The 24,132-nt window shown below is 37.8% G+C and overlaps 1 protein-coding gene across 1 annotated transcript in view; it reads left to right on the top strand.

Annotated features, from left to right (window-relative positions):
- The window catches only part of stxbp1b (syntaxin binding protein 1b), a 23,478-nt gene extending 265 nt beyond the window's left edge, over positions 1 to 23,213 (top strand). Inside the window, exons 2-20 of the mRNA XM_028457201.1 lie at positions 6,269 to 6,318; positions 7,107 to 7,188; positions 10,259 to 10,335; positions 10,414 to 10,492; positions 11,353 to 11,456; positions 14,848 to 14,996; positions 15,303 to 15,387; positions 16,201 to 16,331; positions 16,571 to 16,678; positions 16,758 to 16,818; positions 17,723 to 17,788; positions 17,937 to 18,017; positions 18,085 to 18,223; positions 18,358 to 18,467; positions 19,284 to 19,385; positions 20,973 to 21,058; positions 21,138 to 21,295; positions 21,550 to 21,664; positions 22,242 to 23,213. Of these exons, the coding sequence (XP_028313002.1) occupies positions 6,269 to 6,318; positions 7,107 to 7,188; positions 10,259 to 10,335; positions 10,414 to 10,492; positions 11,353 to 11,456; positions 14,848 to 14,996; positions 15,303 to 15,387; positions 16,201 to 16,331; positions 16,571 to 16,678; positions 16,758 to 16,818; positions 17,723 to 17,788; positions 17,937 to 18,017; positions 18,085 to 18,223; positions 18,358 to 18,467; positions 19,284 to 19,385; positions 20,973 to 21,058; positions 21,138 to 21,295; positions 21,550 to 21,659 (1,778 nt within the window). The 3' untranslated portion in view covers positions 21,660 to 21,664; positions 22,242 to 23,213. The remainder of the gene's footprint in view (positions 1 to 6,268; positions 6,319 to 7,106; positions 7,189 to 10,258; positions 10,336 to 10,413; positions 10,493 to 11,352; positions 11,457 to 14,847; positions 14,997 to 15,302; positions 15,388 to 16,200; positions 16,332 to 16,570; positions 16,679 to 16,757; positions 16,819 to 17,722; positions 17,789 to 17,936; positions 18,018 to 18,084; positions 18,224 to 18,357; positions 18,468 to 19,283; positions 19,386 to 20,972; positions 21,059 to 21,137; positions 21,296 to 21,549; positions 21,665 to 22,241) is intronic.
- The last annotated feature ends 919 nt before the right edge of the window (positions 23,214 to 24,132 follow it).

The following is a 24,132-nucleotide window of genomic DNA, read 5'->3' on the forward strand; positions in this document are numbered from 1 at the left end:
AAAATCAATTTCTGACCGTCGGTGATGCTGTGGTGACAGATCTACGTTTGGTTTTCTTTTGAAGAGGGCGGTGCGTAAAAGGCGCACGGACGCACCGGCACGAAAGGAGTTTTTAAAAAACGATATATTCTTCGTGTGTTTTATTGGTGTTCACGCTAAATTGGACGATGTTGTGATATCGTGTGATGCAATTTTGTGATATTGCGGGTGTTTGTGTGCAGAGCAGGCGCTTGGTGCACGGTCAGGTTTTAAATCCTGCATCGCTAATCTTTGCGCGGATTAAGCTCTGACATCAGTCTGTAGGCGCTCAATAGGAAGACATGATAACAAACACAAAAAAACTGCATTTTTCTTTTTGTACACCACAGCTCGTGTTTCCACGTCAGTACATAATAAAGCAGAATGTGAGGAGACACAAATCAGAATATTGTTCATTAGATGCAACATGTGGCTACACTCTTTTGGGGGAACCCAGTTTCATCAAAGTTATAGTCAATATAAACACAACAACTAATGTTATCTGATATCAAATGCGTTTTGAAAGCTGCCCACATCTAATTTTTCAAGTTTACATTTCAGAGCTTTAAAAAGTGATTTTTTTTCCTTCACTTATTTTTTAACCACGTTCACCAACATTTATTTATTTATTTATTTAGAATAGAAACCAAATATGTGCATTGTAGCCTTTTACAAACAATATCAAAGTATCAGTCTTCCAGGCAGAATAAAACGTAAAAAAAAGGCTTTAAGCAAAGGGAGGGAAAAATAAAATAAATACAATTTAACCAAAATCGTCTGTGCCTTCATTATCAAATAAAGTCTTAGTGTATGTATAACTTTTATAACTGTTAAATGATTTTTTTGGTTGGACAACTTCATGTGTGGCATTGTTTTATAGCAGGGGTGCCCAACCCTGGTCCCCAAGGGCCCCTATCCATCATGTTTTAGATGTTTCCCTGTTCCAACACACCTGATTGAAATGACCAGGATGGTTATCAGGCTTCTGCAGAGCTTGATGATGAGTTAATCTATCTCTAAGTCTATCAGAGTGCAGAGTCTTCGTAATGTGGTACTAATAAAGTATTATCTCATCTCATTACACTATCTTATTATCTCATCGTATCTCATCTCATCATTTCATGTTTCAAAAAGTCTGAAGAAACGTTTTTTTTTTTTTTTTACTTCTTAAAACATTCTTACAAAAATGCAAACAGCAGTTTTAATATAATAGTTTGTTAATAATAAACAAATAATTGATAAGTCATCAAAAATGTTGCACAGGCAGAGTTTAGGTTCAATGAACACCAAACAGTGAGTAAATGATAGGTCGTGGTATGTAAGAGGCCCCCGCACCGCAGCTTGAGACATCTGATTTATTGTTATAACTTCCCTTGATGAACAAGAATTTTTATAATTTTTCTGTTTAAATTTGAAGCTATAAAGAATATTCAACTGGTGGCATGAGGCCCTTATACTCAAATCCTCATGGGGTGGCCTTGAAAAAGCAAAAGAATAAACATTTTAAATACAATTTTCACAGAAATTGTGACAGACCTTTGAATGTAGCGCTCTGTGCCCCAGTGTGTGTGTTCCTGCAGGGAGTCCTGAGTTAAGTCCTCTGTGGATACCCTTAAGGTGACACAAACAAGGAGGCAACTGGGCCCCAGGGGACACACGTGTTTCAAAATCTTTGTTGGTGTGGCTGCCAAAATAAATCCTACACATAATGGCTCCAAAAACAGATGAAACATTTTGTTCTTTCCTGTCCTAATGCTCAGATTGGACACGATTCTAAATGCTGACATGAATGTCATGTGATTAAAGTTGTCCATCCCTGAAGTAGAAGGACAAGTGTGTTTCTTTTTGGTTTGCGTCAGCTCGGACCAAGAATAGAAACTAATGTTCCAGTGGAGGTTTAAGACAAAAAAAAAACATAAAAAAAATAAAGCACTGCAGGGTCCAGGAAATCCTCTTTTTGAGTTCGGACGACCATGGTTTCTAAAAAGCCAAACCAATCAGAGCAGTACAGCATACGTCACACTTTGATATTACGCTTAATCTTAATATAATCTTAATCGAACAACAGACCAGGAGATGCTATAAGCTGGGACTTTAGACCAGTGTGGCCATCTTAAGTGATTTTGCCTCTATATTTAGTAACTTTTCAGACCTAGCAACAGTTTTTCCAAGAAGCAAAAAGGACTAGTCAAGCCTCCTTTCCTGGTGTAAATACTTTTCAGTGGACCCTCCATCCCAGCCACTGGAACTATAGTTCAAAGCCACTGAGATGCAGTTCTCCCTATGTGCAAAAGGGAAGCAAACAAAACCCCCTACGGCCACACCCCAACATCTGCCATCACATACTACCAGCAGGGCGATGGGGTATCTAATGATTTATGGTATAGTATAGTATATATATATATATATATATATGGAAATGGAAAGGCTTCGTACTCCAAATACGAGTATCGATTTCACACCGAAACAGCAGATTAATAAAAGCAAAGCAAAAAGCAGTAACAATTAAATTATGCGTCACACATACTACGAGCCACACCCACTTCCTTACGTTTTGTTAGAAAGTGGGTTTGGTGATGTGGACGTCTCTGCTCACTTCCTCGCTCCAGAGTTGGACGAGCCATTAAGAGCCGAACAGAAAAAAACTGTCATATCCCCTGTGCCAAGCAGTATCAAAACAAACAATGGTGGCCGACACGGAGAAGACGTACGAAACTGCGCTCTACTCTGTTTTAAAAGACCTGGATATATTGTTAAAACATAAGTCTGTACCGTACTACACGCTGTTTTCGTCTGCTGGCTCTGTTTAGGGAAAAAGAACTACTGTAGATGTGTATTTTCCAAACTATATTTCATTTTAAATTAAGGCTGCGACTTATGACCCAGAGCGACTTAACTGTGGATTTTTTTTTTCTCTATAAAAATGGCAAAGTTTATGGAAAGTGACCAAAAAACTGGTGCGAATCTGGAACATATGATATGTAGTGTAAAGTATAATCCTGAGTATTTGTATTTAATATTTATTCTTGTGTTAATCATGGTTTTGGTCTCTATGTTTGCCTTCGTTTTTTTTTATTTTTCAATCACGTATGTATCGTTTGGTAGTGTTTCTAATCACCTTTTTATAATTTTCAGTATTTCTGTTTTCGTGTGAGTTTTTACTCCTAGTGAGTAAAATGTACAAATGTAATAAAAACAAACAAAAAACTAAAAAGACCAAAAACAGACAAAACTGACTGAAAAAGAGTAACCATTTACATTTTCCAAAAGCGTGCCTCCTATAAATACACGTTGCTACACTGTGTAGTTCAGTGTAGTACGTACAGTATATCTATTATAATGCATATTACAGTGTATTACATTGCTACATATTTGCAAACAAGAACATTAATGTCTGGAAAATTCATACAATAGATAAAAAAAGGAATGTAGTAAAGTAAAAGTAATCAATATTCTCCCAAATTAATACTGAAGTAAAGATAAGGATAATTTGTACTTACATTTTTCACCCCAATATGCTGAATTTTAGTCATAAACAGATTACAAGTGCTCTAACCTTTAGGAAGAGCTGGTTTTTAGCATTCAGTGCAGACAGATTTTTTTTTTTCACACATGGACACATAATCGCTGTCCATGTCCATTACTGACATCGAACGACAACAAAAATACACAAAATCTAAAAAAAACCCATGATAACACATTACAATACATAAAATAACAATAGCACAAAAAAACAACAAGGAAAAAACCTCACAAAATGACAACAGAAACACACAAAATCGCTCCAAAAACAACAAGAAAACACACAATACGACAACATATTTACACAAAATGACTCCGTCAAGGCATTAGTCTTCCTGGTTTGGTTTGTATTTAGTCTAATGAGAATGGGAACTGGTTGTTCTTCCACCTAAAAAATACTTTTAGATTTCCATTAAGCTTTTTTCTATCATTCTTGTACTTTATGATGCAATATATATCTTTTTTTTTTTTAATGAAAACATGTTATTTTTACTTATTTAAGACTGATTAAAGTTATTGTTTTTACGTATTTACTGATGTAAAGGTTGGGCCTTTTGATCGTATTGTTTGCATTTAGTCTTCGTCTAGTTTTAATCACGTGAAAAAGTTGTACAAATGATTTGTTCACCAAGTTTTTTTTGTTGTTCAGTGATTATGGAAACACGTTTATTTCCTATAGTTTATACACAAAGACACATTTCAGGATCAATGTTCTTTGAAATTGTGACAATTATGGTAAATTTTATGTTGCGCCTAAAAAAAAAATCCTCATTGGCTTAGTGTGATCACATGTTCCACATATGATGAAGGGTTAGGATAGTATTTGTTTTTGCGTGCGTGTGCGTGTGTGTGTGTGGTCACAGCCGCTGACATAGAAACAGAAATAGTGCAGTGGAGCCGTGGTCGGTGTAAGAGGATTTGGAGCAGATTAGAGTCTCTTCCCGCTTAGAACACACAGATGGAAAGTGGGCCGCTGTGTTTCTACACTCTTTTTTGTCCGAATGCCTTTGAAATACCTTTTTATTTTCAGTTTGTTTTTCCTATTTAGTCTGAGAAACGCCATAGTCAAATAAAGATCACTGATATGGATCACACAATGCTTCTACTGTTATATCCATCAGTCAAAATGACATGTTTATTTATGTATATTGAATGAAATATCATTTGTAAATATAATTTTTGATATGAAAAGGAAAACTAGATTTATGTTGTTTGGTACACTGAGGTGAGACGGAATTTAAACATTGTTGAAATTGAAAAAGTTTATGAAACCAAGTTCTTGGGAGTAATAATAGACGATAAAGTTTGTTGGAAGCCTCACATAAAACATGTAAAACAAAAATGATCCAAGTCTATCTCAATTTTTTACAAAACAAGAGGACTGATGAATAAGAACTGCCTTCATTTGCTGTACTTTTCAATTGTGATGCCTTATATGACGTACTGTGTTGAAATTTGGGGAAATGCATATAAAATGAACCTAGATCCAATATTTAAACTGCAGAAAAGAGCTACCTTATTAGGATAATAAATTAAGTTGGATACCGTGATTCTACAAATCAGCTTTTTCTAAGATCACACACATTAAAATGTCAGGATATTGTATATTCAAGAAACATTAGAAATTATGTTTCAAGTGGTAAATAAGAAAATTCCTGTTTGTATTCAAAAGATGTTTAAGCTACGGCAGGGGATTTATAACTTAAGGGGATTGCTGATGTTTGAAACTTACAAAGTCAGAACAAATCTCAGGTACAGATGTCTGTCATTTTTGGGTGTAAAATTATGGAATGGACTAAACGATGAAATAAAGTTTTTAAAAAGACCTTAAAATTTTAAATTATCAACGATTACAATGAAATTTGATTGTTTTCGATTCTTCAGTTTCACCTATTATGTGTTTTGTAACAATGTGCTAGTACTGATGTTTTATTGTGAATTGTTTAGTTAATCCTATGATGGTACAGGATAGGCAAAAATAAGCCTTGGGGCTTCAGCCTATTCCTTTTTTGGTAGCTTTTTGATGAATTCTGTTGTAAAAACGTGTTTTTAATTTTGTTTTGTTTTTTAAAACCGAAATAAAAGCATTCATTCATTCATATAATACATTACATCAGGTGTGTAAAACTCACTTCCAATCAGGGGCCATTCACAGCCCAGTTTGATCTTAAGTGGGCCAAACCAGAAAAGTAATAAAATGTAATTACATCATTATTTTGCCATGGGTCACTCTTCACATTGAACAATGTATGTGATGGACCTTGTATAATAATATTCATGTCTAGTATTTGACCTAAAGGATTGTTAAATTTGCATCATTTAAAAAGTAATAATAATAATTGTTGCGATTTCTAAATGCCTATTTGTGAGAAATAGTAAGTCTTAAGGAAAAATGTAATGAAACCAAACAATTTGTGTTGAAATCCTTGAATAATGGACATAGAAATATTGCAGGCTTCCATATATATCATATAAAATCATTTAATTTGTGAATTTAGAAGAACAGAAATATTTGCAACCGAACCATCCAGTGCTAATAATATTGTATGTTTTCTTTGTATTTTTCATTTTGAACAAAATCCTCCCACGGGGCGAATAGAAAGCTCTGGGAGGCCGGATTTGGCCCACGGGCCTTGAGTTTGACACCCCTGCATGATATCATACATTGTGATTAAAAAAGCATTATGTCTAAAGTCTTACTGATGCTCTGATATTTATTTTGTTTTAGAAATTATGAATGACGTTATCAAGAAAGCCAGAGAAAAAGGAAAATGGAAGGTAAGCCCTGCTTTAACACTTGATATTCACTAAACTACTGAAGTTCTGCCTGTGAAGTCTATTTATTTAGTCATTCATTGCTTTTAAATGAAATCAAGGCAAAAATATACACTCAGTAAATGTTATTCCACGCAAAATAGTTGCGACTAATTTGTGGCCACGGATTTCCAACAAAAAGGTCATTTTTCTCAATTTACTATTTTTAAAATTTTTTTATCACTATATACTCATATTATAATATAATTTTATAATTAGATATGTATATTAAATATTTAAAGTGGAATTTATGTACCGGAAGTTTAAAACAAATACTAATTACAAATTTACCAAATTAATTTAGCATTTCTCAATTCATTTCATTTATTTATTTTTACAAATGTATCTTTTTTTATTATTTAAGGTAATTTTTAAAATAGGAACGTGTTAGATTTTATATATATATATATATATATATATATATATATATATATGAACCTCTTCAAAATAAAATCACCTTTTTACCTATCAAATAATATTTAAATTACATGAAATGACAACATTGCATGACACAACGAAGAACAAATTCACTCTGTACCTTTGATTTCTAGTATTTGAAGTCCGTTTTTGTTTATTCCATATGTTTACCTTGTAAATAAACATGAAGTTCTTAATTTTGTTTGTTGTCTAATGTTATTTTTTTTAATTTATTTTTAATTTTGTCTTTGCTTGAATGAGCTGCCTGCAGTACACACACACACACACACACACACACACACGCACACTGATTGTTCCCTCTGCTGTGTCTGAAGGTGCTGGTGGTGGACAAGCTGAGCATGAGGATGGTCTCCTCCTGCTGTAAGATGACGGACATCATGTCCGAGGGAATCACCAGTGAGTTTCTCCTCAGCTGCTCATTCATTCATCATATCATTTAAAGGACTGTGAGGCTTCATAAGCACTAAACACACTTTATTCATAAACTAAAATATTATGACCTCCAGATAACGTCACTGCTGTCAGAGGTCAGATTCAAGAGCGAAATTAACTTGTAAAACTAGATAGACAGTTTTTCTGTTTTAAAATGTGAAAAGGTTAACATGTATCCAACTTAATCCCATGGCCGCTACTTCTGGACTATGGGTGCAACTTCTTCTTAGAGATATTAAATGATAAATATGTGTATATATAGAGAGAAATATAGAATATTTATTTATAGATGGTTATAAAAGATATATTTGTTCATATACTGTATATAGAGAGACAGATTATGCGTGTGTATGTAGAGGATACATAGACAATATGCATGTAGAGGGAGATATACACACATGTATTATCTATGTCTAGAGAGTGACATTAATAATATATGTGCATCGATAGAAAACCATAGATGATATAAATGTATAGAGAGACATATACCATCCATTTTTATATATAAAGAGAAATAGATTACATATGTATATAAAGATTACATAAGTATTTATATTCTGATTCGAATTCTGAAAAAACATTAGTTATTTATTACTTATTGTGTGCAAATATGCCATTGTGCTACCATGAGCCCCTCCCTGTCCCAAAGTGCACAGTCACACAGCAGGTCAGAGCTGAGAGGAGACCCCCACCACTGTGGATGTGTGCAAATAAAGTTATACCTTGTGATATTCATAAAAATCCCATAGAAATACACAATATAGATCAAATCTGGATCAAAACTTTAAATGTTTAACAATACAGAAGAAAATGTAATTAAAAGTAATATGATGTACACTGAACAAAAATATATAAACGCAACACTTTTGTTTTTGCTCCCATTTTCCATGAGCTGAACTCAAAGATCTAAAACATTTTCTATATACACTAAAGACCTATTACTCACAAATGTGTCTAAATCTGTGTTAGTGAGCACGTCTCCTTTGCAGAGATAATCAATCCCACCTCACAGGTGTGGCATATCAAGATGCTGATTAGACAGCATGACAATTGAACAGGTGTGCCTCAACTTGGCCACAATAAAAGGCCACCCTGAAATGTGCAGTTTTGCTTAACCAGGGGGGAAAATCAGAAAACTAGTCAGTATCTGGTGTGACCACCATTTGCTTCACGCAGTGCAGCACATCTCCTTCATATAGAGTTGATCAGGTTGTTGATTGTGGATTGTTGGTCCGCTCCTCTTCAATGGCTGTGGAAAGTTGCTGAATATTGGCAGGAACTAGAACACGCTGTCGTATATGTCGATCCAGAGCATCCCAAACACGCTCAATGGGTGACATGTCCAGTGAGTATGCTGGCCATTCAAGAACTAAGATTTTTTTCAGCTTCCATGAACTGTGTACACAGATTCTTGCAACATGGGGCTGTGCATTAGCATGCTGCAACATGAGGTGATGCTCGCGGATGAATGGCACAATCGTCACGGTATTTCTGTGAATTAAAAATGCCATCAATAAAATGCAGCTGTGTTTGTTGTTCATAACATACGCCTGCTCATACCATAACCCCATCGCCAACACGGGCCACTCAATCCACAACGTTGACGTCAACAAACCACTCACCCACACGACGCCACACACGCAGTCTGCCATCTGCTCTGAACAATGAAAACCAGGATTCATCCGTGAAGAGCACACCGCTCCAACGTGCAAGATGCCAATGAATGCGAGTATTTGCCCACTCAAGTTGGTTAAGATGACAAACTGCAGTCAAGCCGAGACCCCCATGAGGACGACGAGCATGCAAATCAGCTTCCCTGAGACAATTTCTGACAGAAATTCTTTGGTTATGCAAACTGACAGATCATGGAGGTGAACATGCTGGATGTGGAGGTCCTGGGTTGGTGTGGTTACACGTGGTCTGCGGTTGTGAGGCCGGTTGGATGTACTGCCAAATTCTCTGAAACGCCTTTGGAGACGGCTTATGGTAGAGAAATGAACGTTCAATTCACAGGCAACAGCTCTGGTGCACATTCCTGCTGTCAGCATGACAATTGCGCGCTTCCTCAGAACTTGCGCATCTGTGGCATTGTGCTGTGTGATTAAACTGAACATTTTTAGAGTGGTCTTTTATTGTGGCCAGCCTAAGGCACACCTGTGCAATAATCATGCTGTCTAATCATCATCTTGATACGCCACACCTGTGAGGTGGGATGGATTATCTCTGCATAGGAAAAGTGCTCACTAACACAGATTTAGACACTTTTGTGAACAATATTTGCGAGTAATAGGTCTTTTGTGTATATAGAAAATGTTTTAGATCTTTGAGTTCAGCTTATGAAAAATGGAAGCAAAACCCAGTGTTGCGTTTATATTTTTGTTTCGTGGTATTTATTTATTATTGTTGTATAAATAATATTAATATATATAACGTGAAAAATACATTATATGAAACAAAACAATATTTGACAGAATAAAGTTAGTTTGTACTTCTAATCATAATTTATACATTATTTTTTTAAACTTACTTTTATCCCTACCACAAAGTGTATCAAGTATGCAAAATATGAAAGCTGATAAAAGTTGTATTTGTATTCAAGACACTTTGATAAGAATGACTGCACATTGTTAATTGCACTTTTTTGTTCGAAGAAATATGAAAGATCATAACGTTTTTCTTTGTGTTCATTTGATTCCTATTGAAGAAACTTAATTATATTTTTTTACATTTTCAGTTGGTGGTGTTGTGCTTCAATGAAAAGATTTACCTTAGCTCAATAAAGGATGAAAAACATAGACGATATGCATCAATAAAGAGAGACAGGCGATACATGTGTAAATAAAGAGACATAGACGATATGTATGTATAAAGAAACATATATATAGATAATTACGTTTCTTCTTCACTTATAGTATTTGTTTCTTTGTCAGTATTAGGAGATGTCATTAAAGTTTTGTTATCCCTCTTTCACCTTCGGATAATAACGTATCTACTCATCTATTGGATAAGCACTAACCCTCTCTGTCCTCATCAGTTGTAGAAGACATCACAAAGAGACGTGAGCCTCTGCCCAGCATGGAGGCCATTTACCTGATCACACCTTCAGACGAGGTACGGACGTTGTTCTCCTGCAGCGTGACGAGCTCCACTGACCTCCTCAGCACATCTGATGTTATTTTTCCCTTTCAGTCTGTGGAGGCTCTGATCGATGACTTCAGAGATCCTCAGAGTCCCAGATACCGAGCAGCTCACGTCTTCTTCACCGACAGTAAGTGGATCCAATCACTCACATCAACTGACAGTATCATTCTGATAGAAAATGGCGATCATTACCACTAAGAAGTAGATGACTAAGATTTTGCAAGTTTTATGTGAGAGTAAACCGAACTGTTTGTGGTTGTAGGACTAAAATAATTTAAACAACATTAGATGGTCCCAAGCCTTCCAATCGTAGGATTTGCCTTTGTGGTTGTGTTAACACGCACGTTAAACCTTCGATATCTTGAGGTGTGTTTGAGGCTCTACAGCAGTGGTTCCCAAACTTTTCACAGTCTCCTACACTTAAAAACATAATAATGTAATGTCATGTACAATGTAGCCCGACAGCACGTGTCAAACTTAAGGCTCAGGGGCCAAATCCAGCCCTTTATACCATCAAATTCGACCCTCAGGAGAAAGTTAAAAAGAGAGAAAAAAAATGTAAATTATTGTCCAAATTACCAAATAATTCATTTGCAGATAAATCATTTCAGATATCTAAATACACAAATTCCATGAAACTCCTCAATATTTGGAGGATCACAATTTCCCCGTGCTTTTTTCACATGACATGTCATTTTAAATTTCAGTTGGTTCAAAGAACAAAATTTTCCTGAATTTTTTTCACATATTTGCCACAAATTAAATAATAATTGGTCACAAAATCAATGAAATTTTAAAGAGAAAATCCTGCAGGGACTGATAGCTGTCTCTTATTGCTTGGATCTTGTCGGCGCCTTGCATACACCACCGGTCAAAAGTTTTAGAACACCACACTTTTTCCAGTTTGGGAATTTAGGCTCTACAGCCAACATTTACATCCAGATGTCGTCCATTCTGATGTTACCTTTTTCCTGTGAATCTCTGCAGCTATCCCAGACTCCTTGTTTGGACTGTTGACCAAATCAAGAGCTTCCAAAGCCATGAAGGCCTTGACTGAGATCCACATCGCCTTTCTGCCCTATGAGTCTCAGGTAAGACCTGAATGGTCCAGAACCTTCCTTCTTAAGGAGGATTTCTGGATTTCATCTGGTTTGGATCATTTTAATGACTGTGGACATCAGTTTTTTCTCATATAAAATAATATGCATTGAATTGTCATGAGGCTTGTCCTCAGGTAAAGTCACCACCAACACAGAATCACTCAACCTCTTTACTCGTGTCTTTTTTTTTGTTGCATATACTGGTTCTTAAACTCAAATAATATAAAGCAAAAAACATCTCACTCAAAACCAAATTGCAAATTTTTAACTCCAATGTCAAATCCACCCTACTCAACTCAGAAACCTGGAAAATAACCACCAACATAATCAACCATCCCCAGACATTCCTCAACCGCTGCCTTTGACACCTGCTAGGTACTGTATATACTGGCCCAACAACATCACAAATACCATTTTGCGGGACCTCACTAAACAAGCCAAATTAGAAGATGAAAATGGAACTGGAGAGGCCACACACTCAGAAGCCAAAACACCTCAATAACAATACATGCTCTAACCTGGAACCCGCAAGGTAGACCTAGAACCACCTGGAGAAGAACCACAGAACAAGAGATTAAGGTGTCCTTTTATTTTTATCCTTTATATTCTGTATATATTTTTAAAATCCTTCTACCGTTAGCTTACACCGTGGCGAAGAGAGAAACATTTTTTTAATTTTTCTGTATGTCCAGCACATGTTGAATAATTGACAATAAAGATGACTTTTGACTTTGACTTAGTTTTTTGCAAATTTGGCTCCTGATTGAAAATATGTTTGACACTCCTTTTTATTAGTTTTTCCCACATGAACACAAATAGACACTGTGTTGCTAACAATTGTCTAATAACAAAAACACAAAGCAAATGTCCCAGGCCTTTTCCATAGTCACCTCGCAGTTGCACAGTTTGATGTATGAATTGTTTAAATTGGTGTAGAATTCGTCGAGTTTTAGTATGCTTTTAAAAATAAAATAATAATAAAGCTTTGCATTCTCATAGCTTAAAAGTAAAATGAAAATACTGTTTGACGTTACTTAGGCCTTACTTTTCTCAGCATTTACCTGAAAACCATGTGCAATAAAGTTACAGTGGTACCTCCGTATCTGAAAATGTCTTTGTTACAAAAGGGTCTTTGGCGATATCAGCGTACCTAGTGTTGGGTTTTATGTCCATATATGAGTGAAATAAAAAACAAAGACTTGGTCTGATGCTTTAAGTTTCAGCTGGGAGTTGTTATATGCTGGATCATCTCTGATTTTCAATCCTCAGATTTATTCCTAAAAGAGGAAAAAGACCTAATCCCGCCTCATCGTCATTCCTCTCTTTAGTTGAGAGGACAGCGTTTCCTCTGCTGCAGCCAATAACGTGCAGAGAGAACGCACAGGAGCAGTTATCATGCAATGGAGTCGGACACAGATGGATGATTTAATTAGTGTCTCATCGCATTATGCACGGCGCTTTTATTACACATTGCACTATGTGACAATTAAATCCCCTGCTGCTAATCACAGTTGTTTTAATCTCTGGTGCATTGCCTCTAGCTTTATTTGGGGCCATTTAAAATAGGGATGTCCCGATACAAATTTTAATTTCCAAAATGATACCGATATTGCAGCCATGCGTATCGGCCGATACCGATATTGATCCGATACGATATCAGCATTAATCATACATACTTTTTTTTATTTTTATAATGATTACTTATTTTGTAATGTGTAATGTTAGAAAAGGTTTGATCAAGTGATGTTACTCAAACAGAGAACAATAGTCAGCAACAGTAGGTATGAGAAAAACTGACCCTTTATTAACTAATTGGTTACATACATTTTAGCCTTCAACATAATATCTACAGTATTCTACTGTGCCTCGGGGTGAGGGATTGAGGTCGGTGGCGTGGTGCACTGGGTCCTCGGTTCCTTGGGGCTTTCTCGGGTGTGTATGTGGGGGCGGTGGCTGCCTCTCAGCCTGGGGTATCTGGGAAGTTTGGGGGGGCTGCTCGGTTGTGGGGGGGTGGCCTGGGGCTCCTTCGCTCCCGTTGTTGCTGCTGACCTGGAGCAGCGCCTGGGTGGTTCTTGCACAAACATTGGTCATTGATGCACTGGCACGCCTTGGGCTGTGGGATAAACTCGTACTGGGCTTAACCTTAGACACGTTGATCCCAAATACCAGTTTTAGGTGTAACCACTCACTCCTTCCCTCTGTTCACCGCCACCACCATTATACTTAAGCTGGGTGCTGTGTCACTCGCTTCTATTTCTCCACACCTGTCACCAGATTGGCTGAACTGATTACACAATACAATAAGCACAACTATGACATCACAATTCACTTTCACCTTAAAACAGTCGACTCTTCCCCACCCCTTCCATTTCCTACCCTGACTCCATCTTCCCTGTTCCCTTCCACCTCACCTAGGTGTAACACTGCCCTCTCTTTTTATATCCTCTCTTTATTAAAGTGTTTCTTACCATTCCTTAAGGGGGGCTGGTGATGGTCACAATTATGCAATAAAATACATTCATTTATTTAATTGCAAGAGCAAAACACGAGTTGCTGTCTTAAAATTGCACTTCATGTAGTGTTGACCCTTAACAGCATGTGCAGACAAAGAAAAAAAAGAAAAGTTACTATTAATACCTCTTTCGGGAAATGTTTTCCAACCCCTCTTCATATCATAAGTACCCACTCCATAATGTATCATTTACTAAACTTCTTCCTGCGTCTCAACCATTGGTTCCCAGGATTAACCCACAAACTCAAAATAATAAATGTTATATATCAACAATGCAACTTCTATGTGATTACTTCAATCGTAAGTAAATACTGTCTCTTTTTTAAAATATAGGTAGCTACCAATAATTATTGTCTCCTATTGTCAGAAGTGATTAAATGGTACACGTACAGTATTTTCTTGAACAATAGATTTAGTTATTTTGTGGTAAATGTGTCCAGAATATAGCCTAAAAAAAAGTTTTTCCTATTATTTTTTAATGAATTAATACATGTTTCTGAGTACCATTTGTAATGTGCTCCTGTACCCCTAGGGGTACGTGTACCCCTGGTTGAGAATCACTGCTTTAGGTCACAGCCCACCTCCGTGCTTTGAGCCATGACAGGTGAAGTCTGTTGTTGCTTTCAATGCACAGACACAAAGTGACACTGTTGACATGCTCCATTATTGGTTGATACAGAGTCATCACTTTAATGCAACTCTCTGATGCATCCTTGGTTGAAGAGTTTAACACAGATATGAACCCCTTTGTGTAAATTAATATTTATAGTGTCCAAAACAGCCACAATAAGAGTGAGAACATCCTGGGGGAAAAGGCCAGTTGCCGTTGTATGTTTTAAAGCCTTGTTCTGTCATCTCTTCTGTGTCTAGGTCTTCTCCCTGGACAAACTGGATGCCTTTCAGGACTTCTACAGCCCTTTCAAGGCTGACGTGAAGAACAACATGTTGGAGCGCTGTGCCGAGCAGATTGCAACACTTTGTGCCACTCTGAAGGAGTATCCGGGCGTCCGATACAGAGGGTGAGCTCGACTGGCATTATAAGAATGGTCAACGAGAGCAAAAAGGACCAGGTTTATGCTCATAAATCTGCAGATGTCGCGTACACAAGGACAGTTTGGCAGTCTGTGATGGATGTCCAATATTAGACGTGTTAGGAAACTGAAGAACGTAAACAGTCAAAGGCCAGGGTTATTTAATGATTAGTTATATTTTATTTTTTCCAGTTTGGCCAGTTTGGTTTTTTATAGATCTTTTTTTTCCCCACAGTCTATTTCATATTCCTTGTTGTTGTATCGCGATGTGACTGGCGTGCTTTGTGGGTTTAGGGAGTACAAGGACTGTGCAGTACTGGCTCAGATGCTGCAGGAGAAGCTGGATGGATACAAGGCAGATGATCCCACCATGGGAGAGGTGAGCTCAGTTTGATATTTCACTTATTTCACTCGATTTTGATATTTTTATGTTTCTGTGGCTGATAACCATTAAAAACACTAATCTCAAATTAAGGCACTTTTGACATGCAGATGTTTAACTGGACAGATGATAAATGCAATGATTTACATAACTGTTAAACATCTCTTTCACAGCTGTTTCAGTTCATTTCCAGCTGTTGTCATTTTAATAGTGTATTTTTTATGTGGGATAGGAAGCAGGAAGATGTTTTCCCTCCTGAGAACCAATATCTGCTGTGCATCTTTATCAAATATCCTCAATTTAGACTTTTTGTCACAAAAAAGGCAATTGAATTTACTAGAAATGTATTGAATTATTTCTGGAAAAACTGCAGGTTATTAAGAATAAGAACCTGCAATAATGTTATAGCCCAGAATTTACTTTAATCCTGTGATGATGATCACAGATGTCTTTCCAATCGCTGTCATACTGATGGTGTCCTTCCAGGTGAGAGATAAAGAATCTTTGCATTCCATGTATTGCAGATGGTAAATGTGTTGATGGTGTGTGTCTTCTCTTAGAAGACACTCATTACCAACGACCAGTCTCACGTGTTTTAGTTAGCTTAGCATGTAGCGGTGCAGGGTCAAAGGGTGAAGGGGTGGGACCATGTTATCGGCTCTACATATAATTTCAAATCATTATGCTGATTAAAAAATATATATATTTGCTGTTATTGGACTGTCATGCTGCCTGCTCTGTTCAGGCCTCTTAAAAAGATAATAATGTCATTTTGTTCTGTGTTCTATGTCTGTTTTGTGATTATTTCAGGGTCCTGACAAGAGTCGCACTCAGCTGCTGATTCTGGACCGTGGTTTTGACCCTGTATCGCCCCTCCTGCATGAGCTGACCCTCCAGGCCATGGCCTACGACTTGCTGGGCCTCGAGAATGATGTTTACAAGTACACGTTTAAATTCACCTCTAATCACACAGCAGGAGTACTCATCCCCATTTCTCTTACCTTTAAAGACAGTATTGTTTACACTACTGTTTATTCTGGCATCACTCAATCAGGATTATACGTGAATACATTTTTCAACATATTTGTACGGATTAAGTAAGGAAAATTAGGAGTTATTACAGGTGGTGTCTCTGTGGTTGCTATATATGCTGATGATCCACTCCCTGCTTCTCTGTCAGGTTTGAGACCACTGGGATGGGCGAGACCAGGATAAAGGAGGTCCCACTGGACGAGGACGACGACCTGTGGCTGACCCTCAGACACAAACACATTGCCGAGGTGTCGAAGTGAGTAACTAGGAATGGGAATGACAGAGAAAGGTGGGAATGTTCTGCTCATTCTCATCATTATTGTTTCCTTCCTCAGCGCTGTGACCCGATCACTCAAGGAGTTCTCCGCCAGCAAGAAGATGAACACTGGAGAGAAGGTAGAAGACTATATATATTTAGACTTCTTTAGAATTATTATAAAGAGGATTTTATTAATTTTTTTTGATGAATTTTTATTATTGATACTCAAAGTGAATGTACTCTCCTACGCATTAGTGAGGATGCATCAGCAAATGCTAATGCTAGGTTTGTGCTAATGCTATATTAATGCAAGGTTAAGCTAATGCTAATGTTATGCTATGCTAATGTAAATGTTAGGCTAATGCTAACATTAGGCTAAGGTTTGCTAATGCTAGCTAATGCTAATGCTAAACTAATGCAGTGTGACGCAGGCCAGTACCTGCATTCTCACTTGCATTTTCTTCAGGAAAAGCACATGTTCTAGTTAAGTTTTAAATACTTTCTTGTAACTTTAACTCTAAGGAGGAAAAAAACTGACTGTATGTAAAAAGGGAACAACAAAGACAGGAATAACAAACACTATAAAAGCAGTGTTGTAAATGGTAAGTGGACTTGATTTATATAGTGCTTTATCCCTACTCTGTAGTAGTCTCAAAGCGCTTTAAATATTAGCTCATTCATTTATTCACACTCACATTCACACACCAATGGGACTGAGCTGCCATGCAAAGCGCTAGTCGACCACTGGGAGCAATTTAGGGCTCAGTGTCTTGCCCAAAGACACATAGACAGGTATAGACTGGGATTGAATCCCCAACCTCTCAATCAGAAGATGACCCCTCTACCACCTGATCCACGGTGTCTAAAGGAGGACGTTCAAGAGCATTTTTTAGCTGTATCTGGCAACGCAGAACAATTGTAAATTGAATTGGAATTCAAGATAACTGAAGGATATTGCATTTTCTTAAAAGCACATTTTTACTGTGCACTTGGATATGACGCTATAAAGCTACATGTGTTCACTGCGTTTGACTGTTGCAGACAACGATGAAGGAACTTTCTCAAATGCTGAAGAAGATGCCTCAATACCAGAAGGAGCTCAGTAAGGTAAAGCTGAGCAGCTGTGGCTGCAGAACATAATGCATCATTTACAACTTTGGGTAAGGGATAAGGTGTAAGGATAATGGTAATGGGGATGAGAATGATGAGGACTTTGCATGATGATGAGAAGGATGATGATGTTGTCTCTATTCAGTATTCAACACATCTTCATCTAGCCGAGGACTGCATGAACCGCTACCAGGGAACAGTGGACAAGCTGTGTCGAGTGGAACAGGTGACACATGCACACATACATGCACACAAACGCACGCACTCACATGTATGCTAACTATCATTTCCAGGATCTGGCGATGGGGACGGACGCAGAGGGAGAGAAAATCAAAGATCCCATGAGGTTGATCGTCCCCGTTCTGCTGGACACCAACGTCAGCATATCCGATAAAATCCGCATCATCCTGCTCTACATCTTCCTAAAGAACGGTCAGAACTGCCTCACTTTTCTAATCCGTGCATCCCTGAGGGATTTTATGCATATCTGGTGTTTGCACGCTGTGTTGACGTACCTGCATGTCTTTGTGCATGTGTTGTGCTGCATGGGCCTGACTGTGTGTCAGGTGTGACTGAGGAGAACCTGTGTAAGCTCCTTCAGCACGCCAACATTCCACCAGAGGACAGTGACATCATCTCCAACATGGCCCACATGGGCGTTCCCATTATCTCTGAGGTGAGCGTTGAGTGTTTAAACCAAAAGCACAACAAACTCAACATTCAATTCAATTCAACTTTATTTATATAGTGCTAAATACAACAAGTCATCTCAAAGCGTTAACATTGATTTATTTTACAGTGAAATTATTTCCAACCAGGGTAGCAGAGGTCCCAGCCACATGTGACTCTTTAGCTCTTCTCATACACTTCCCATCATGGGTGGAACAAAAAATCTGCAACTCTCCTGCACTTTTGACCAGCTACTGTGTCCTTCTATCCATTAATTATGTCATCAGCCTCATCCTTGGTTATCCAACACAGTGATGCACTTTTTAACCAATGCTACAAATGGCAGTGAGCAGGACTGTTACTCTTACATGCTGTAGGGATGCTGATTTTCAGCTCGGAAACATCTAATTCCTTGCCAATGTTTGTTTGAGTTCAGTAAGCGGGGCCTCCGAACCAAGAATATTTAAGGGCGTAAGATGTTTATGACGCATTTATCAACACCCGATCATTTGTACCCTGGGATTGGGGAAATACAAATGTTTCCTAAATCACACGTTGGTCTTGTCGTATGACCAGATGTGCACTCAGATTTGTACCCATTTTCAAGCAAGGTTGATAAATGAGGGCCACTGTGTGGGATACTGAAGTGAAACACAAGTAAAACTCCCCGCTCGAGTAACGTATGGAAGCGATTAATGTCTATTTCAATGAAAAAACACACGTTTCTCAAAGAACCTTTGAGATGAATAAAAGTCACAATGTAAATTGTCGAACACTGCAATTTCAAACACTGGCTGTGCTGACCGACGGTTGTTTCTTACAGCAAACAGTGAAAAAAACTAAGAAGCCTGATCGTAAGGAGCGGGTCAGTGAGCAGACCTACCAGCTCTCCAGGTGGACTCCCCTCATCAAAGACCTCATCGAGGTAACAAAACTTCCATCAGTCTGACTGTTTTTATATCTTTATATAGCATTCTATCTTGAAATCTCACTCTCCATCTTTCTACAGTATATCTTACACTCTATCTTGTTCTTCATGGTGCGCTCTCTATCTCACTCTGTTTTTTTCCTATCTCTGTTGTTCCTTATATTGCTCTTTCCCATTTGCTTGTTCTCTAAATCGTTATCTATCTTGCTCTTTATTATCCCCTGTCACAAAGTGGAAGGGGGATATAGGTTTGAGGTCCGTCCGTCCGAGTTAAAGGGGACAGCTTTTCTCAGAAACTGTTTAAGACAGGATAACCAAATTTGGTGTGTGGCATTGAATGTATCAATGCTTTGATGGAGTTGGAGAATGAGAAGTGCGCAATTTTTTTTTTCCAGTTATTGCCCTTTTCTTTACTCTAACTCTGTTGCCGTAGTAGTCAAAAGTCGCCATCTTGAAAGCCCATGGTCCTACTGGTTTCCACTAACTAAGTTCTTGTATTTTAGGCTTGAAAAAACATATGCTTGTGAGTATGGTTAAGTCTACTGTTTGATATCATTCGTAACACACCGTATAAATCACAGCCAATCGCGGTAAATGTTAGCATGAGCATATACATGGGTTTTCCCATAGTTGTTAGCATGAAGCTAGCAGACTTTTTTTTCCCTGCCCCAAAGTGGAAGGGGGATGTAGGTTTGAGCTCCATGCGTTTGTTCGACCAAGTTAAAGGGGACAGCTTTTCTCAGTAACTGTTTAAGATAGGTTAACCAAATTTGGTGTGTGGCTTCAGTTTTTAAATGACTACTCCTCAATTAATGCTCGTTGAATTGGACTGTAATTTCATGTTGATATTCTATGAGCGGATGTCAACACCTTCTCGTAGACTTTTTTAAAAGTGGGGGAGTGACCCCCTTTTCCGGTAATTTCTAAATTTATTGGAACATAGTCGTGTGATATATCATTTCAAAGGCAATTCAATGTAGATTATGATTTTACATCGCACAATTTTATTGTTTTAGATGGTGGAACCGAGTCATTTCACTGAATTCTCGGGAACGTGGTACGTGCTATTTGGCGCGGGCCATGGGCCCGGCCGTAGTTCATCAGAACTTGTATTTTCTCTGTTCGAGGTATCTTCAATAATTTATATTCTGACGTATACACATTTTTTCCTATGTATACATTTAAGTTCTTAGATTTAGGACATTAAGGAAAAGGTTGTGAGTTATAATGACAACCAATCTAGCGGGGGATGTTGATGACTGTCTTCTTGTTTTCATTATCACCATCTTGCTTTCTATTTCCATTGTTTTCTATCATGATTGCTCTCTATCTTAGTCGCTTGCTCTTTCTACATATGGACCATTACCAAGCCATTTAAAATAATGAACAGAGATATGAACAAGTACAACACATCAAGCCATAACAAATCATATCTAAAGAAGCAAATCAAATTTAATATCAGCTCTTACTTTTCTCAGCATTTAGCAAAAACCAGTAACTCTGTATAGAGAACTAAAATGATCAACCTGAGCTTCCTTAATGTATCCACGGTTATAAATCTAACTTTGGTGTTTGTTCTTACAGGATGCAATCGAGGACAAACTTGACCCTAAACAGTACCCGTACATCTCCCAGCGACAGGTTTCTGCTAAAGCCAGCGCTCCATCGAGGTGAGACATTTTTATAATTAGAGTTTGTGCTCTCATTGAGGGAATGTTGACACAAACATGGTCTACCAACCTCATGCAGCAGCGCTCGATACGGGAACTGGCACAAGAACAGGGGCCCCTCAGAGATGAAGACGGGGCCCCGGATCATCGCCTTCATTATCGGAGGCCTGACCTACAGCGAGATGCGCTGCGTCTACGAAGTCACACAGGCTAACGGCAAATGGGAAGCTCTGATTGGTGGGTTGGCAGCACTGAGGAGTCACACGGTCAACATAGAGACGAGTAACAATACACAAGCACTTTATCTTACAATAACACACTGTTAACTATTAGATCATTAATATTAAAAAAGTTTTAGTGCAGTTTTCAATAATATAAGTGGAAATCATTTGAAATGTTATTGCAGATTTTTGCACATACACATACTTTTACCAAATGAGGAGTACGATACCAAAGTACACACAAATTGTTCTGGGTTTGTTTCCCTTCAGGTTCGACACACATCCTCACTCCTCCCAAATACCTGAAGGAACTCCAGCATCAAGACTTCCTGGATCCCAACGCACCACCAGAGGGCAGCGAGGAGCCACCCACTGAGTGACAGAGGTAAACACTGAACATTAGTGCGTGTTCTGCCATTATAGTCTCCTCACTGAGTGTGTTTTCCTTTTGGGATGATGCTGAATATTACATTAGAAATAAGTTAAATAACAGGCAATTACTGTCAGACAGGGAATAAATATCCTTTTTCACTCTTAATAGCAAAAAAACACTGTATGAGAGGAACCCAAAAGAAGCACTTTCTATCCACAAGCTCAATGACAATGCCAAGAATGCAACAAAAAATGAACCCAACACAAATTGTCTTTTTTTATGAACCTGTTATTTAATTAACAGCACATAAATATACAAATCATTTCTGTTGATTTCTTCACATTTTTCAATAGTAATTTGTTAGAATAAATTATTGCTAAATCGTTCCTAAAAAAGGATAAAGTTCAGGAGTTTAACTGATTGTTTTACACTTGTTTGAAGACTAACAAAGTACTCAAATGTCCATGAACAGTAAATTAATAACGGTGAAGAAAAAAAGTGCATGACCCACTTTTGGCTTGCGACCCGTGAGTTGCGCACCTCTCCTCTCAAGGATCTTTCAATGCTTTTTTTTTTTTTTTTTCCTTAGGACTGACTGACAGATCTTTTCCTGAAAACCCTCAAAGAATCAGATGAAGAAGAGCAGAGCTGTAAAGAAGATGCTTCTGTGTTGTGTGGCATTTAGCTGGTGTTGTCATGAATGAAGGCTTGTTTCTATGGAGTTTTATTTGTGCCATAATTTCTAAGCAAGCAAAAATAAATTCTACAAGATCAGTTTCCCATAGCTTACATTGTGATATAACATTTGGCACTACACTGACACAGCAGATTTACAGTACCTCCTATACACAATAGTAGCATCACATTAAACCAACAGCATGCTCTCATCCTTCTTTGTCCTGTCATCCCTAACTCTTCTTTTGCCCAAATAAAGTCAATATTTTAGTCTTCAAAAATTGTCGTTCGTCTCACAAAAATTGCAACTGCTTGCGCCGATTATCTTTTGCTCGAGCAAAATGGTGGCACAAATATAACACCATACACCCTAATCTACAAGCGCAGAGTGGGAGGTTGCGAGAGGAAACATAATATGTTCACGCTACCTAAAACAACAGTTTATTTTTCTACTCTGTGAAGCAGAATTGTGGCACAAATATAACTCCATACTTTTTCAGTTCCAGGCCGATCTGAACTGATTTGTGTTGTGAAATGTGTGGTGAGATTGTGTGAACTAGTTTAGACGACGGTGTGAGAATAAATGACTGACACGTTATGTATGAATCTATTGTGAGCTCCTCCTCATACACACTCGCTGTTATTTACTAATGTATCCACAGCAGGGGTCTACAACTATAAGGGTCTTAGGACTAAAACATCATTGTAGTAAAGAACATTGTTTTAAACTAAATTAGTTGATTTTGTGCTTCATGGTAATAAAGCGAAATATCAAAGAATGAAAAAGAGGCAGAGTTTCAGAAGTTTTGGGTGTGAGACCCCTGTTTCACGGTTCTATGTCTAACACCAAAATTATATGTTTTAGTGCGATTTCTCCCTATTTGTTGTATTTATTTTGCGGGTAGATTCCCAGTTTTCCTGCTGCCTCCCTGTGATTGGCCACAGTGCTGTTTGAGTTACATGTGTCTGTGAAATCTACACGTACGCAGAGAAAAGTGAGCTTTCATGTCCACATGCTGATCACTGTGTTCAAATAATAAAGTGGCTTCTGTTTAACTGACCAGACCCGTTCTCTCAATTTAACTTAATTTAGAGTTTAGTTTAATTTAACTTGTCTTTACTCAAGTTAGCTTTATTTACCTTAACTTATTTAATTTGACTTAGTTTAGCATAACTTCATTTAACTTGGGGTACACCTGAGGGTGTACTTAAACTTTAAGGTTAACTTGTCTAATATCCATGAAGGAGCAGTTCCTACTAGAGCTAGGGGAGGCGCTGTTGTCACACTGCAGCTCACAGCATTGAGCTAATGAACCTCTTTGTATCATAGGAGGAACATTTTCTGATCCTGCCTGGAGGACTGTTGCTGCCTGCTGACGTTGCTTCAGAGTGGTTTTGATCAGTATAGAGAACAAAGTCAGCATAAAGCGGAGATTACAGTGTAATGGAGATCCTCCTGCAACATGCTCAGCTGTTTGTTACACACAAGGCCAACACATTCTGGGTCGAAGGAGGAGTTGAGCACATCTGTCTTATGTAACAACAACATACTATAGGGGAATCCACCTGCAAACTAGCTACATGTACAGCTTCTGTACATTAGGACTTCAGACTTTCCAGTATGAGAGGGCAGTGACCTGAAGTTTACAGCTGGTAAGGCTCTGGCTTTAGACTTTAGAGTAGATTATTCAATGTTGATTGGTTTGATTTTCAATTAAATCAATTATAATTAAAGAGTAACTAAACTCCTAAACCTAAACTTTTTTCTGCTGAATACAAATGTATTTGGTAATGAAGTAGTGCTG

This window comes from Gouania willdenowi, chromosome 9 (genome assembly GCF_900634775.1).
Source record: "Gouania willdenowi chromosome 9, fGouWil2.1, whole genome shotgun sequence".
Taxonomy (NCBI): Eukaryota; Metazoa; Chordata; class Actinopteri; order Blenniiformes; family Gobiesocidae; genus Gouania; species Gouania willdenowi.